This window comes from Misgurnus anguillicaudatus, chromosome 20, assembly GCF_027580225.2.
Source record: "Misgurnus anguillicaudatus chromosome 20, ASM2758022v2, whole genome shotgun sequence".
Taxonomy (NCBI): Eukaryota; Metazoa; Chordata; class Actinopteri; order Cypriniformes; family Cobitidae; genus Misgurnus; species Misgurnus anguillicaudatus.
The window spans coordinates 11,482,334-11,500,318 of record NC_073356.2 but is presented as its reverse complement, the minus strand read 5'-3'; the positions used below and the strand labels follow the sequence as shown (position 1 = coordinate 11,500,318).

The 17,985-nt window shown below is 38.2% G+C and overlaps 1 protein-coding gene across 2 annotated transcripts in view; it reads right to left on the bottom strand.

Moving 5' to 3' along the window:
- The window catches only part of fndc5b (fibronectin type III domain containing 5b), a 30,108-nt gene extending 12,820 nt beyond the window's left edge, over positions 1 to 17,288 (bottom strand). Inside the window, exons 1-3 of one of the 2 annotated variants that reach the window (XM_073858105.1) lie at positions 16,977 to 17,288; positions 3,217 to 3,332; positions 2,250 to 2,448 (exon numbers count right to left, since the gene is read on the bottom strand). In XM_073858105.1, coding sequence (XP_073714206.1) covers positions 2,250 to 2,448; positions 3,217 to 3,332; positions 16,977 to 17,055 — 394 coding nt within the window. In that variant the 5' untranslated portion in view covers positions 17,056 to 17,288. The remainder of the gene's footprint in view (positions 1 to 2,249; positions 2,449 to 3,216; positions 3,333 to 16,976) is intronic. The other variant, XM_055219639.2, reaches the window with a different exon arrangement.
- Between the last annotated feature and the right edge of the window lie 697 nt (positions 17,289 to 17,985).

Below are 17,985 nucleotides of genomic sequence, written 5' to 3'. Positions count from 1 at the left end.
ACAAATCATTTTTGGAGACAAGGGAAAGCGTTTACTGAAGGCTGTGACATTTTTCTGATGTTTAAGGTTGAGCTCAGTCAAACCTCAGTGTGCCGTCTGCCCTGACTCTAAACTGCATCACTGAGGGCTTGACACCAAATGTCAACAACACTGTCCATTGCCAAGGACTGACGCTCATCTTTATGGCAAGGGCTTCAAAAAACAAAGATGTTTTCTCCACTGCAGCTTTTTGTTCAAGTAAGTGGGTCATGAAAACGGCTAATAAAACATACAATTGATTATTGTAGGTTGATGTAGATAACACAAGGGCCTTAGTAACAGTGATTTTAATAGGAAATTGCACAAAAGTGTGCACTTTACTCCCTGTATTATGACACAGCATCATTTTTAGAGCGGTTGTGTAACTGCCATCCTGCTGTTTTTTCTTCCTCCGCTACCGCTACAGAAGTTATTTGACCATTAGTCATCCGTCAGATTAAATCTCTCATTTTTTATTTTTTAACTGCACATTTGAAACATAAAAGTGCATTCAGTATATCACTGTTTAATCTCTGCAAATAAATAGAGCTGAAAATGGGACACAGTGGGTTTTGTTATTGTCAGACATATGGAGGTCAATTCACTAAATGATTGTGCCAAGTTAACATGCTGTATTTCAGCAAAAAATACAATAACTGCATCTTGTTCGCTATTTGGCCACAAACCAGCTTAACCAGGTTGCGCACTACACCAGGCACATTGAAATAAACTCATTGTTATTCTTTTCAGTGCAAACATGCCTCTTTTTTATGCAAATGAGCTCTTCTATAGGTTGTTATCTGTATTTGTCTGGTGTGTAAATAATTCAGTGTTTGTGTAGATCTTCCAGTGATTTGAACCCCATTTGAAATGACCCGAATCACTCTAATTCCAGAACCTGAAGTGCATAAATCGTTTTTTTTAAAGAAAGAAATATTAGGCCCGAATCCGAACCATTGGCAATTATTTTTAACACGACTGGACCCGAATGTAAACGACACCGTCATGTGTGCAGTCTGCAGCCCTGCATGCACCAGTCAGATAAAAAGAAAGCACAGTGGCCATGCAACCAAATTTAGACTGCTGCTATATATATATATATCATTCTACATCACTGAATCCATTGAATTACATAAATACAGGAGCGGCATATAGCAGACTCTCGCGGCTGTAGACGGTATTATGTTCTCTTGGTTCTTAGTCAGCAGTGTTGGGGAAATTAACTTTTAAAAGTAATGCATTACAATATTAAGTTACTCCCCAAAAAAGTAACTAATTGCGTTACTTCGTTACTGTTCATGGAAAGAAATACTTACGTTACTTTTAAGTTACTTTTGCATTACTTTTTCTTACTTTGCAGGTGTTTTATGACTGAGAAGTTCTGCATTCAGAAATTGCATATTTCCATCGCAAAAATGTGAAGCTCTGGTCTGCCATTTCCATTTCTGACTGAAACTGTTCACGCATAGAGTGTGTAATTTTACGTTAATACGTTCAGTTTAATGCAGTACATTGTTTTTTACATCTAATTAATTAAACTGAAAAGTAACTCGCATTACTTAAAAAAAGTAACTCAAATATTAATGTGTACATTTATAAAGTAATGTGTTACTTTACTCATTACTTCAGAAAAGTTATATTATTACGTAATGCACGTTACTTGTAATGCGTTACCCCCAACACTGTTAGCCAGTATGAATTAATTTTGACATATAAGTCGCACCTGACTATAAGTCGCAGGACCAGCCAAACTATGAAAAAAAGTGACTTATAGTGCGGAAAATACGGTACTACTCTGATGACAAAATTTGCGTAAAAAGTAAAATATACCCAGGCCTTTAGGGAGCGGATCAGTTCAACGTGGCGGAAAAGTCAGGTGGACACCAACTGTGGGCGCTTGCCAGCGTTTTTTCAGCAAAGCGCTTTGGTTGCTATGATACTTCTGCTTTGTTTATCAATCATTAAATGATGCACCGGTTGGTTGTTGTGATATGTGCCCCGCCCCATCTCCACTGTGATTTGACGGCTGAGTGAAAAGTGACATTGACGAGCTGAGCATTCTGCCAAAGCTGAACAGAAAAAACAAAGAGCGCCGGCAAAACCCACCAGCTGCTGCCGTTTTTGAAAAATGCGCCACTTCCATTGGAAACAAAAGAAAACATATGCCGGCCGTAGGCGTAAATGCCTTCGTCTACACGCCCACTTAGTCACTGTTTCTTAGAAAAGCTTACCTGGGCTTTTCGAGGCCAGTTTCTCAGACTCTTTGGGTGTGCGAAACAGAACTGGTTCACTGGGTGGACTGGATCCACTCATGCTAATGGACTGCACGTGGACGATGTACTCCGTGTCTTCCTCCAAATCCCAAAGTGCACATGAACGTGTGGTAGTGTTGACTTCTTGAATGAATCTCAACATACGAACGTCCTTCTTCTGTAATCATCAAAACACCAGATGTATAAGAGGACAATACAATCTGCAGTGAAATATCATATATACATAACATCAACATGACATTTAAATTATTGTCTTGGTCCTTTGTCCCATCTCATTTTTTATAACAAGAGAATTGTTTCGAAAACCAGGCTAAAGTCTCATAATCTAAAGTTTGAGATGATAACAAGGTTATATTTTTACTAAATGTTCTTTACATTATGTAGGATGATTTTATGTAGAAAACAGTAAATCACAAAACAGCTAGGTTTTCACAGACTAGGTCACATAAATATTTATTTGTGTGTGTGTAACCTATTGAGGTGCTCGTATACCAGCGCTGACATAAATGTGACCATTGCCGTACAACATTCAGTTAGGAGATAAACAAATAAAACACACAGACTCGTGCACATTGCTGGCACTCTGTCTTGTTTGGTTGGGTGACAAGCTGTAATGGCTTTGTACTCTAACAGATGGTCACTGCAGTACTTATCACTGAGGTCTCCACAGTGACTGCTTTTCTCAGATCTACACACACACCGTAATGTATGCATGCATAAAACATTTACAGAAATCTGCAGGCCACCTCAGATAGCAACAGCACACGCTGTCCCTGAGAAAGCAGGCTGGTCTCTATCGACACATCTGAAATGCTCAAGCAAGCATTCCTCCATGTTACTGCCACATTAAACGTGAATTATGTGGTGATTGTCTTGTGTTTCGTACATGTACGGACTCTGTATGGACCATAAACTGGTTCAATACCTGCTGGGTGATGGCAAACCCAATGACTGGTTCGCCTTCCAGAATGTCCCATGTGACTATCGCAGAGTTCCCCTCTAGTGCTTTGATGGTCACATTGAGCGGAGCAGATAAACTGTCTGGTGGTGACAAAAGAACGAAACAGATGTTAATGTGATGCAGTATAATAAGACAGCTCAACCTACATGTAATGCTTACCCGTGCAATACTCACTGCCACTATTATAGGAGATTGTCTGGCTATGCCACTGATACGTTTGAGTTGTTACTATACGATTGCTATTGTGTTCTGGCTGTTTGCTTACTATTCAGAGCCATCCCCATCTCTGTTTTATCCTGGTTTAAAGACATGACTCTGGTTTTTCTAATGTAAAGATTTTTAAATAATTTAATATAATGGATTATAATGTAATAGAGATTTTTATAATGCACCAGCTGACGTTTAAAAAGTAATTGCACACCTTTCCTCAACAAGCCACCACTGAGTAAAATTTTATTGCTATTTCATAGCTCAGATTTGGTGGATTTCTCATTTGTTTCATTTATGACAACGCTGTCAAAGAGATCCACGTTTACACGGATCCGTGAAGACAACTAAATCGGCTGTATTAGCATAGAGCAGTTGACGTCACCGACGTCATCTTTTACCATCTACAGTATTACAACTTATGCTGGGTACACACGAAAACAGTTTCTACATCTTATTAGATTTTCAAAATGTGATAGACCACAAACATTTGGATAAAAAAATCCTAGATTTAACCGTTTGGCTCCTATAGTGGGATTTTCAACCAGAGTTTTGACTGTGACCACAGGAAATCTTGTAAAATCTTCAGAATAAGCATGGCAGACGATAGCAGAATGAAATTTCAATGATAGTGTTTGGATTAAATTTCACAGAAAATTTAAGGGAAAAAAGAAAAGGGTTTGGGTGAAGTCGTGGAGACAGGGAGAACATGGTCAGTACAAGTTCACTTTGCATCAACTTCACTTTGTGCTGTGCCATGACTGCTTCCGTCTTCCATCATCTCGCTTTCTGATTGGATATTGTTTCGTTTCACGTGATAATCACGCGTTTGTCCTCGGGGGTTCCCCCCACACATCAGGAGTTCTGATTGTAAATATTAAACATGTTAACAGACATCACATCAAGGGAAAATCTGATAAGAAAATCTGTAGAACCATTAAGATAATCGGAACATAGCTAGGATTGTCGGAACGGGGTAAACCGGCCTAAACTCAGCCCGATTATCATTTGGTGTGTACCCAGCATTATGCAATCTTTTCTAAATGTTAATATTAAACTTTTGTGAAATGACGCCATTTGCACTAACCAATGATATTCAATTAAAGTTTTTCCTCTCGCGATAAGTAATTCCAAACATCACGTCAACTGATGTTCGAAGGTTTACTAATATCACATCCACCGCACTAGCCATTATTTTTAATCAAAGGAGAGCATTATGCCAAGGAAAGCCCCTTATGTCGCTTTTCCATCGCATAGTACCCCACAGTTTGGTTTGGGTCAGGTCGTGTCAGCTCACCTTACTTTGGCTTGGTTAGCTTTTCCATTGAGTTTAGTAACACTTTGGAGTGGGAGGGATTATAGGCGTGTCCTTAAATTTGCGCTGCCTACTGCTGTGACATCACACAAGTGAGAGTGTCGTTGTACATTCCCATACATTACTTTATTTCTCACAAAATTTAAACTGACCACCACAAATAGATGTTTGCACAACACGTTTATCACTTCCTCTGACAGTTTCTGTACAAACACTCATGGTCGACGCGCTCCTCTGAGCCTCATTTAAGTTGCATTTAAGCATATATGTGAACGCGCGCGTTGCAAATGTGCCGCCACAAACCGCAAGTCTGGAAAAAAATGGTATGGGGTTCCTGATTCTCAACCTGTGAATGTTTTTCATTGCTAAAAGGGAGTTTGGGAACTTATAGCAGAGCATAGATGACAACATGTTTGCTCGAGACAGCGCAAGCTAGCGTGAATCTAAAGCTAATCTTTTACATTATAGCAATGACGCTGATAGTGACAATTCTCTCAGACCAATCAGTGATCTACAGTGTTTTCGCACCATGTTTTGTTATCAGCTTGGGTTGCTTGGAACCCCGACCGAGGTGGTACTAAAAAAGTATTGGGTACTATGTACCGCACCCAGTGGAAAAGCTTACAAGAGTAAGCTGTCCCCCAAACCGTGGGGTACTTTGCAATGAAAAAGCGCCATTATACTCGGTAGCAGACACGTAGGGGTGGGCGATATGACCAAAATCTTCTATCACGATAGGATTAATTTTATATCATGATAACGATATGTATCACGGTAAGTTAGAGTTTTTTTGTTTTAATAAGGTTTAATCTTTAATACTATAGAAATGTTCATAATTCTCGCAAAAAACATATACAAGCATAGAAAGAAAATAAAAACTAACAAAACTCAAGCTCTCTGAAGATAAACAGTCAATGATATAAGAATGATAATAATTGTGACTTAGGTACATCAGATGACCTGAAAATGCGAATTAACGATTTCTATTGCAGTTTTGCAAAATATACCTTTTCCAAATGCCCTGAAAAACCACCTCATGTGAGCGTAAAAACTTTTTTGCGATATATGGGATTCTAATAAACTATTTTGGGTAGGTTTAGGTGTAGGAGATATTTAGCGGCATAAAATACCTTTTAAATGCTATATTTTTGCTGTTCTTACACATTTCTGTCCATTACATTACATAATATAAAAAGAATACATTACTTTTTTCATTTTTTGGTATACAAAGGGCTTGGGTTTAGGGTAAGGCTTGGGGTAGGGTGGTAGTATTATCGATAAAATAAGTTAAAGGAAATTTATACAGCAATCTTTATGATATGAAAGATTTGTAAGTCTTTCACGGTTTGTAGCTGTAAAAACATAATAATGCTACAATTAAATGTTGCAAATCTGTCTATGTTGTACGCTTCAGCATCTTTTAAACATACAAAATACATTTATTTTAAGTTACGTATTAATACTACGTATAAACAGTGAGATCAGGCTGGGTATGCACCAATGTTCAATGCTTAGGAATGCTTTCAAAATAGGGGTAAATAAATACAGTAGTAGAAAATGTCTCTAGCAAGCACCTAATGTTCCTAAACGTATGCGTGAAATGATCCTATTAAGATACTTTTCACCAGAAATCACCCTCTCTTTTCTGTGTTTCTGATGCTGAAAAGGACAATGTGTTCGGCTGATGGAAATGCCCTGAAGCTCCAAATCACTGCTTTTTACTTTTATTTACTGTGCAGGAACTCTTCGATTGTTATCTTAAACGACCTCTTTGTCTTTAATGGTCAAACAAAAAATGACCTGGCATCGTCTAGAGAGTACACAATGCCAGATGCTGTACATACACTATGCATTTTGTTCATGAATGTGATGCGGTAATGACTTTTGTGTGCCATCACTTGTCGGAATGATAACATGCCGTCCCATGAATTGGTACCGTGAAGATCTAATCACCAGTAATGTTTGTTGACTACACAGTAAAATGCTTGTCTGCTTAAACTAATCAATCACACTATAACAAATTCACACCCTCCAGATGGGGAAATAATGTATTTAAAGAGGATGAGAGACAGAAAACCAAGCTTTCCTGAGAACATAATGTGCTGTATCTCCTACTGGGATGGTTGTCTTTGTTACACTCATACTTTAAATAGGGCAATGTAATGGCATTGGGATCATCGGACACATGCCTATAATATTGATGCTTTTGTTTTTTATTCCTAGAACTCAAAAAATGATAATAAAAAAATGAATGTACATAGAAAATTAAAACATTATAAGTAGGGATGCACCAATACAACATATCTAGGCTAATACCGATATTCAATTACTTTCACACATACTGATAGTCTTCACCTGTAATTCAATTCAGGTTCAATTCACATCAAGACCAGGGCCACACCGCATACATATAACTTTAACTTACATGATGTACTCTGATATTAGGAAGGTCAAGCTGTTAGGTACATTAATGTTCCTTCAAGTGAGGCTAAATACTTCCCGGTCGTGCTGCTAGTTGCTCTGGATTTCATTGGTTGGTAATGACTGCCCTCCTAAGAATCATGTGAATGTTCTATACTTTCTTGGCTTAGAGACAGATATCGAAACTAAGTGTATTGGTCTGTCTGTGAAGACAGATGTGTGTTGAATGTATAGACTTTTAGGGTAATAATTCAATGTGCACTCTTGCAATGAGCATGGCTTGGGATTAATGCACATTGGAAAGGTTCATACGACTCAAGAATCGTCTAGCCTGGTTCTCTGCTGTCTGTAGTATGCATACTCAGGTGGGACATCAGGTGGTACTCATTACATAGACCTGCAGTTGTGATTTTGGGAGTTCAAGGCTATGGGGTGAATACTCTGGCATGGGATGACTGCTTTTTCAGTGCCTACACATTGCAGGCCTCGTAAATATATAACTTAGCACCGATGTCCCTCTGGAAGTCTTGAGGAGATATTTATTAGTGGAAATTTTGGCTGAGAGCCCGCAGTAAAACTTCGGGCAGAGATTGGATTCTGTCATGAAATGAGAAAAGTTAGCTTTTTGTTCGACAGTAGATTGCAAGACGTAAATAAAGAATGTATACTAGAGGTCTTCACAAGTCCACTTAGATCCGAAAACCAGATGACCGACCTGATACCTGAGCAGGTTCGGGTCTAAAAGTTTCATGTGTGCTTCGGACACAGGTCGGGTATAATGATAGCGACATGGGGTCTCGCATAATTTAAAATGAATGTGTTTTTGCCGCACGGACCTGAGATGACCCGAACCATCTCGCTTGTGTGCGTCAATGTCTTTTTCCAACCCCTCCTCTGTTTGTCAGGAGCGATTGCGTCATTGTGTGGCTGGTGGTAGGTTCATTTTCATTGAGACAGATCCGTCAATCAATTTTAAAATTACATTTTAGCGGTTACCTTGGTGTCATCGTCAGATAACAAAGTACAATAAAGGGAGCAGTGGGCAAAATTGGTTGCGAGGCCAACAGGGTTTCTTTCTGTTTGACTGGTGCACGTGGGGCTGCTAACTGTACACATGTCAGTACCGTTTACATTTGGGTTAAAAAAAATTGCCACTGGTTTTCTCGGGTAACTTTCTCGGGTTTATGCACGTCGGGTTCGGGTAAAAGTGATTTGGCTAATTTCGGGTCGGGTACATTTCTTTGGACCCGAGAAGACCGCTAATGTATACTAGCAAATCTGATTTTTACAATATCACATTGCAATTATGTAAAGAAAATTGCTTAGTTTTTTTGATAAATAAACAATAAAATTACAGTAAATTACTGTATGCAATAGGATCTTATCTTAAAATGTCTTATTTTTTCAAAGCAATTTACAGTGTATTTAAACTCTATTTTATACTACATTTTATCAATATACTGTAAAAAAAATATGCAGCATTTTTGTCAAATCAACATATCGTCGCTGTGCACGTATGTCCATTTTGCCGATTTTGAGATTTTGCGATGGATTGAAAGTCCAGGTTAATTTCCGTATACAGTATGCTTCACATATCTAAATGGCCAATGAAAAGTTGTGAAATCATGTCATCTGATTTTCACATATATCCATTTGGTGTCAAAGCTGTCAATCACGCCACATATCTCCTGCCCTGTAAAAGCATCTCGCCGGTCTCGTTAAGTTTCATCGAAGCTCAGCACTAGATAGCCGAATAAACGCAGCCTGGTGAGACAATGACTTTCCTTCATCGGGGTAAACGTTTCCTCCTGACGCCAGACGTACATCTAGGAGTGACAAAATTACGGTAGAGGACTGTGCAAACCAAATATCTGTCTAGCATTACCATGTCAGTGTATTGATTCATTGTCCCTTCATAGTTTGCAAGAGACATTTAATAAAATGTAAAATATGCACGTATGTCCATTTAAACTAAATTTTGGTCAAATGTGGATTATATCATTACACTGGCAAGAATATGGTTACATGTAAAGATGCCGTACCAAGTATGACAACGCCACATTCAACTGTTTTTGAAATACAGCGTTTTTTCACTTCCTGAAAAGTAACCGTTTTGGACAAACGTGAGTTTCATCGGGCAGCGACGATATATTTTTATGTTATTTAACTTAAATAATTAAGTTAAACAATATCAACTTGATTTTATAAGTTAAAACTTAAAATAATAGGTTAAATTGACCCGCAAAACCAATTTTTGTTTTACTTTAACGTGGATGTGAGGATGGAAAATTAGATAATGATATTGACTGAATGCGCCCAACACGTATTATACGTTCATTAAATACTTTTGCTTTAAATCTGCTTAATCCCGGCCTCAGGCCAATCAAAAATACCTCTTTGTTGGCCCAATCCGTTAAATGCATAACGATTTTTCGTCCAAAAATTAGATGAACGACGACGTGCGTTTGTCAAGGCGCGAGAGTTTTTTGGAGGGTTTTCCCGGTAAAGGGAGGTTTACAGAATATATTAGAATATTGATAAAAAATTTTGCGCCTTTTACCTTCATTCAGAAAGGACAGTGAAAAGTGACTGAAGACCTTTTTTAGACTTTTTAGAGCACTTAGAGGGTTTTGCAGCAAAAGACACACATTTTTAAAAACCAATGAAATATCTAAAGTGACATTTGTGGAAATAAGACATTACAATTATTGACTAATAACCTTAAGTAAAATTACTGAACATAAACTTAAGAGCCTAATAAAAATGCTTTTACATGAATACATGACTTCAAATGTTTGTGTGTTTAAAAATTTGTGAGGAAAACAATAACTTCGGACTAGGGCTGGGCGGTATGGCGGTATATTCCGTTACCGTGGAATAAAATGTCAGACGTAACAGATTTTTCTATTCCGTCTATTCCGCGGAATGCAAATAAGTGGGTGTGGCTAACTCTGCACTCCCGCATGTTAGACTGAGTGTGACGGAGAAACATTTATAATAATTCACTCATAAAACATGAAGGAGTTATTTCTGTCATTTTTATAATAACTGCCAGTGAATCCACCACCGCAGGTCTCGCAGCGAGACTCTCGCTCGCTCTTTCTTTCTCGCTCTTTTTTCTCTCACTCTCTCTCTATCTGTGCTCATGCAGCAGCCGGTCGGTCTCTCGCATGCAGAGGTCTCTCTAGGCACCCGCAAGGAGCTGCGACGCCAAATGAAGGGTTCTTCTCGCACATAATGCTAATAGTTGTAAAGTTTTCTGAACTTTAAGCAAGCTAAGACAAAACTTGCGTTTATATCAGTGACACGTGCGCTGCTGGAGCGATGTAGTTTGACGCGCCATTTGCTTATACAAACATATTTAATCGGAAAGACGAGAAAGAGACGCAAATGTTAAGGTCTAATAGAAAGTAAAGGGTGACAAGACCTTAAAACAGACTTCATGATCATCACATCCTATCAACTGTCATATTTATAATATCTAGAGCTTCGTCTCTCATATAGGCTATAGGTATTCATCCTGTCTGTAGGTTTTTGCATATAGGCTATTTATACCTGTTCATTTTACATATTGCCTATTTTTAATGTAATGTATGCATAAATACAAAATACAATGAAGGCATACTATAGCTTATATAGTCTAGATAATTAACAAAAATTATCAAGACTTAATCTGTTGTTATCTTCTGGGCCTTTTCACTTTAAAGGGATAGTTCGGCCAAAAACGATATTAAACCCATGATTTACTCACCCCCAAGCTGTCCGAGTTGCATATGTCCATCGTTTTTCAGACAAACACATTTTCGGATATTTTAGAAAATATTTTAGATATTTCTGTTCATTAAATGTAATGTTGCGGGGTCCAGGAATAGTCCACGACCTTCAAGTCCAAAAAAGTACGTCCATCCTTCACAAATTAAATCCAAACGGCTCCAGGATGATAAACAAAGGTCTTCTGTGGGTAATCCGTGTGGTGTTGTTGTAGAAATATCCATATTTAAAATGTTATTAACTTTATAAACTAGCTTCCGGTAGCGCCGCCATCTTAGACTCAGGAGAGAGGATTAGCGTAGTGTACGCACTTTTCTTAGTGACGTATGACAAATTCGGAGGGCGGGGGCACCGAGCAGCAGCAGAGAAACTCTGTACGCTGCGTAAGCTCTCATCCTGAATGCGCATCACTCCAAAATGGCGGCGCTACCGGAAGCTAGTTTATAAAGTTAATAACATTTTAAATATGGATATTTCTACAACAACACCTCACGGATTACCCACAGAAGACCTTTGTTTATCATCCTGGAGCCGTTTGGATTTAATTTGTGAAGGATGGACGCACTTTTTTGGACTTGAAGGTCGTGGACTATTCCTGGACCCCGCAACATTACATTTAATGAACAGAAATATCTAAAATATTTTCTAAAATATCGGAAAATGTGTTTGTCTGAAAAACGATGGACATATGTAACTCGGACAGCTTGGGGGTGAGTAAATCATGGGTTTAATATCGTTTTTGGCCGAACTATCCCTTTAACATTATTAACTTTAAATTGCTCATAATTTAAAACTGCGGTGGGCATTTAGTTAAAAGCTAGATTGAGTTGCAAATTTCTGTACATTTTTATCATCAAAAAACAATATAAACTGAAAAACATTTATACCGTGAAATATACCGTTCCGTGAAATAAAATGACTCATTCCGTGGAATAGATTTTTGGTCATTCCGCCCACCCCTACTTCGGACTAATCGTTTCATGATTCAGTCGTGAGATCCTTACTGTAATTTATAAAGATTCCCTTTGAGGAGTATAAACAAGCTTCATATTATCTCTGACACCATTACATTTTTAATCGGAAGCAGTTTTGCCTGTAAGCTGTTTCTAGGCCAATCTGTAGATTTGAGAATATTACACCCTTTAGCTTCAAATCCCATGGTCTCCCATGAACTCCATGTCACCCCTCCAGCATCTAATAACATTTTAGATGGGTGTCTGCACCCTCTGTTGACCTCACCCAAAAATGTAATTGCTCAGATGTTGCTTTTTTATAGCTCAAGATGGGGCCTTGCTAGATGTAAAGCTCTACTGGGGCACAGGCCACCACTTTTTTTCTTGAAAGCTTGCTGTGTGCAAGAAGTGTGCAACATAATGAACTACCATATACAAAATTACTTTGCTTAACCAACTATTCCTACACTGCAACACGTACTGGGAAGTATAAAGATGTATGTATTCAAACATATTTAAGTATCTTCATCATACTTAACATGAACATTATTAACATGTTTGGAGGCATAAATGGTATACAATGTGTAGAAATAAAATGTTCTTGCACATTTGCATTTTACATACAATGATAACAATAAATAATAACATGTTTTTTAAAAAAAATATTTTTACAATAACAATATTTCAAGAATAATTTCAGTCATAGTTACTGCCCACTGTGTTGTAGTGTCCTAGAACTAGTGAACTAAATATTAATTTCATATCTTTAAATAAAGAACCATATAAAATGTATTGATTTTCTCAGCAACAATGCAATTCTATAGACTTGACAGAGGTTTTCCTGAGACTTTTCTGAGACCTGACTGGTTAAGGATGTAGTTTGTCTATCCCCCCTCAAACTCATCACCTCTACTTTCTGCTTCCCTTTGTCTGTTTTGCACAAAACATTTCTGATGTCCATCTACAGGAGCCAAGAGGGATCGATTTAAAATAAGATTATCATTAATATTTAGATACGTAATTTAGTTTTGTCGTGTTTTCATACAGTAAGCTAACTCAATTTTGTGGGGTCACCTGGACTTTTGTGTCTGGCTGCGTCCAAGGCCCTGTGCCAAACAGCACACTCCGGACTTGTGGATGTCATCAGAGTCCACACTTTGATGACATCATGTAGTGCAGACTGTAGGGAACCTTGACGTAAGTTCACGAGGGCGCATCGGAGTCGTATTTTGGGACAGACTCGAGTGTCACGCCGGAAATGGGAACTGAAGTGGTGTGACTCCTCCAATCCGTCGACTGATTGCAAGGACTTCTGGGTTGGTAAAGTGTGTGGAGCCTGCATGAGGTGCGAGCACTTCAGAGCGTAAAAAAGATAGATGGGACACTCTACGGACTCGTAGACTAAGCGAGCATGTGCAATTTTAGGCTACGTGACCGAAAGTCCAAAAGTGCCCCATTTGGGACAGGACCCAAATACCCACACTTGTGGTCTTGGCCACTTGAGAGCGCGTGCACGTGACAGGAAGTAAGTGCGGAAGACTGTCTCTTATTGCGCGCACTCAGTCTACGAGTCCGTAGGGTGTCATATCTTACATTTTTACTCTCCGAAATGTTCATTAGCGCCCCCTTTGCACCCTTGATGCGGTCTTCAGCGAAGCCAACAATGCTGCATGCAGGCTCCACACACTTTACCAACCAAGAAGTCTTTGCGAAAGAGCAATCAGACAACGGATGGGAGGAGTTGACACCTCTTCTCTTCCTGTTTCGGGCGTGATTCTTGAGTCTGTCCCAGAATACAATAAAATACAGCTCCGGTGCCCCTTCGTGGACTCGCGTCGGGGATCCCTGGGATCTGCACTGCATGATGTTGTCGATGTGTGGACTTCCACAAGTGAGGAAGTCGAGAAGTCTGATGTGTGCCATTTGGGACAGGGCCATTACCGCTTTCAAACGGTATTCAAGGCTAAGCTTATCCCATCATGCATTATGTTCTGGATGTAAATCGTGAGACTTTTGCCCAAAACTCGCAAGATGTCACGGAAACTTTGTAAGTTAATAAATGGATATTACATATTTTGGTAGTAAAACGAAAAGTGATGCAGTTTCATCGGTGCAAACAATCTTTGTAAAATATCTGTTTAAATCACATAATTAGAAACAATATTAATTGTGTCGTTTACTCATGGACTTCTGAATAAACAATAAACTTTAATAAAGTTGCATGCACAAAATGAAGAGTTTTTACATGTGAAAAGAATTCAGCTTCTGAAAGTTTTAGATAAGTGAAGATAATAATAACTAAGTTTTGCAAATATTCTTTTCAGAGTGTTTATGTGTTTATTTTATTTAAAGAAAAAATTAAAATATATATTTATTTTAAGTAGCCTAAATTAAAAACGAATACGTTTTGGTGCAAATTGCTGCCACTATATTGACATTTTTACACTTGCATTTTTATACATCCACGCTTGGGATCTTCACACCCACTAGAATACTAGGCTAAATACAGGAAATATGTCATGTAAGTAGTCAAGTGGTCAAGTGCAAAGGCTGCAAGTGTGGGTATTTGGACATACACTGTAAACGATTTCTGTAGAAATTACTGTATTACTGTGTATTACTGGCAACTAGCTGCTATATCTTACTGTAGATTTTACATTGATGTTATTTACTGGCAACAGTTTGTTCAAAGTTAAATGAACATAACACATATTTAGTCTTTATCTTCTACAGTAAGTTACTGGCAACCAGCTGCATACTTACAGCTAATTTTTTACAATGTAGCCACAGACGCACGCGGACATGCTTTTGTGCGCGTACGCGTCAGTGCGACTGCTGGGTCGCTTTTAAAAGCGTGAAATGGATAACTACATATAGATCCATTTTTGCCACAGTTACACCTTTGTAAATAAATACACTGGTAACACAGCAGATTTACCCTTAAGAAAATTAGCCATGGTTTTACTACAGTCAAAACCAAAAAAGCATGGTTATTACAAAAAAACATTGTTAAAAGCTTTAAAACCAAAAGAACATAGTTAACCATGATTAGTGTAGTAAAACCATGGTTTTGCTAATAGTAATCAATACACAAAAAACAACAACAATGGCTACTACACTTTTATCACAAAAAATAGGGCTGTCAAAAGATGAATCGCGATTAATCACATACAAAATAAAAGTTTGTGTTTGCATAATATGTGTGTGTGTGTGTGTGTACTGTGTGCATGTATTATGTATACATAAATACACACATACACATACAAAAATGTTATTTAGGTATATAAATACAAAAATGTATTTGTGTGTGTATTCATATATAAAAAATCATTATCACAGTGCACACACATAAATTATGCAAAAAAACTTTTGTTTTGTATGCGATTAATCACAGTTAATCTTTTCATGGCCCTAAAAAAGGTTAATTTTCAGAAGGGCACACTGGGGCACGTGCCCCAGTAAAAGGGGTCTACTGACGCCCTTGGCTTAAGAGTTTTTGAGTTCTCATTTTCATTTAAGATGTTTCTCTTTTTTAATTTACGGTGGCTAAAGCACATCATTTGATCATAGATTTGCTCTAATAAGCGGTGCACATGGGTGATTGCCCACAGATCGCCACTAAACAACATGAAACTCATCAAATATTCACAATGTCTTCCTGTAGCTTTGATGAAGCGCTGGCAGTGTCAGATGAAACAAATGTAAAGAGCATGAAGCGAAGAACTCTGTGCTCCACACTGCGGGGGCATACTTGCCTTTCATCACAGGCGCCATAACAAAACACAACAGGCCTATAAATCACAACAATGTCTAAAATTGGTTTTGTACCATATTAATTTCACCGCTTTCCCTATCGTCTCTTATTAAACATTATGATGCAGATTTGACGCTTGCATTAATATTCCTTTGCCTGAATATATAGATTTGTGGACGAAGGCTTTGTTCTGTCTTTTTGTCACGTAAAAAGAGAAAACCAGAGTGAAATCAGTTCAGCATGCTGGATTGGTGTTATCCGAACAGCATATTATGTTTATATTTGCACTTTTAAAAGGAGCTTCAAGATGCCATATAAGAACATTTTTGGGTGAATGGTTCCATAAAGAACCTTTAACATCCGAAGAAGAACCTTTCTGAATTTTTTTTTAAGAATAAAGGTTCGGACTGTACTAAGACATAAATGGTTCTTTTAAAAACCTTGTGAAACCATTTTTTGAGGAACCAAAATTTTCAGTAGGCTATATTTAAGTTCCCAGATTTATAAGAATGGGTCATAAAAGACTTTGTTAGATGTTTTATATATTGTCAAACAGATGATACTGAAGTGAAATAGTACTGTAGTTTCCCTCCAAACAACTATAATACATTGAAATCATAGATGGCTTCCTTGGGTAAACCATACATTAAATCCTGTAGGTCTCCTAATATCTATTATTTCATGAGGCATACTGCGATGCTCTGGTTTATCCAGGCCAGACAAAAATGTATAGCCTAAATCTTATTGCTGATAAATTATATTGCTACCAAACATGAAACTTAATGGACAAGAGTGGGAGAAAATGGATTTAGGATGAATAGCCTACCTGTATTAAAGTAATGTATTAGTACTGCTGTACTTATAATTTTTTGGCCATTCTTACCACAGCACTATAATGTGTAGTGTGTGGTGTCCACATCCAGACAAATTCCCTAAATCCCAAATCCGTCAAATTTGACATTCCTTATTCAATTCCAGTATAATCTCTTTTAACAGATTTAGTCAGGATCACATGAAATTACACGCAGTGTGAATGAATAGTTGAAAGCCACGAGCGTCTCCTGCTTCCCAATGGAGGCTGAACAGGTAGCAGCGCATCATTTATTCATCCCATACCCGCAACATCAACGTGTCAGGTCGGATTTTACACAGACTATTTAAACATATAAATGTTTACCCATTCATACAAAAACAATGCAAGAGGGTCTTGCTTTGTTTTTCCATCTCGTGCGTAAAAGCCAAACGCATTGCAAGAATGTCAATGTGTTTGTCAGACGAAACAAATAAATTCACCCAAACTTACCGGCATCAACCGAGGAGACGGAGATAAAACCCAAAAGCAGGAATAACAGCGCAGCAAACGAGCCTGTAATTCCCAGCATCCTTTAAGGAAATCTTCACATTCTGTACGGAAGACGTTGAATCCCATTTAGTACTCGCGATGGTCGTTAAACTTATAAGTCGACGTCTTTGTGTTTAACATTCACCGGCGGTTGCCGTCGTTATCCCCGCATCAGTGAAGAGAGACACTGGATCTAAACTCCGTACCTGCCGCAGAAAGTCGACATGAGAGGACTGCGCGCAGATCATCAGGCGGCATGCCGCTTTATCCAATAAAGACATACAGATGTTGTCCTGAAGGGGGCGCGCGACGGCTCAAAAACACAAAACCGCACGGAAATCTCTGGGTATTTAGGGGATGTGTGCACGTTATAAGCATATTTGTTTACATATTATATATTTTTTTTAATTGCTGGACACAGACGGAAATCCTCCATAGCAATATGTAAAAAAAAATAGGTTAAGTAAAAGGCTGTGATTGGTGCTGTTGAACCGCAATAAAAATATTGTTTTTTTGTCTAGAAAATAACTTCTAAATTGTATGAATTATTAAAAAATACGTGTGGTTGAAAACACACAGTCGGTTATTTTTTTAAATAAGATCATTAAAACCCACATAACCAATAGAAGAGAACGCATACCGCTAAGCCCCGCCCATTTTATGACGCCTGTTTCATTGTAATTGCCCTTCTACGTGCTTTATTCTGTTGCATTGATATATAACCAATACCTGAGACAGCACATCTAGCTGTAAATTACATCTTTAGCTAAAGTATGTATTGACTTTTTCAGTATATCCTATTATGGGGAAATATAAGCACAAATGAGGTCAAAATGTAAAGCTCATTCACTCTCAATACTGCAGAGCGAGTCTCTCTCTCTCTCTCTCTCTCTCTCTCTCTCTCTCTCTCTCTCTCTCTCTCTCTCCTGCCAGGTTGCTCACTGAAGGGAACCACGCTTCCTAAATTTGG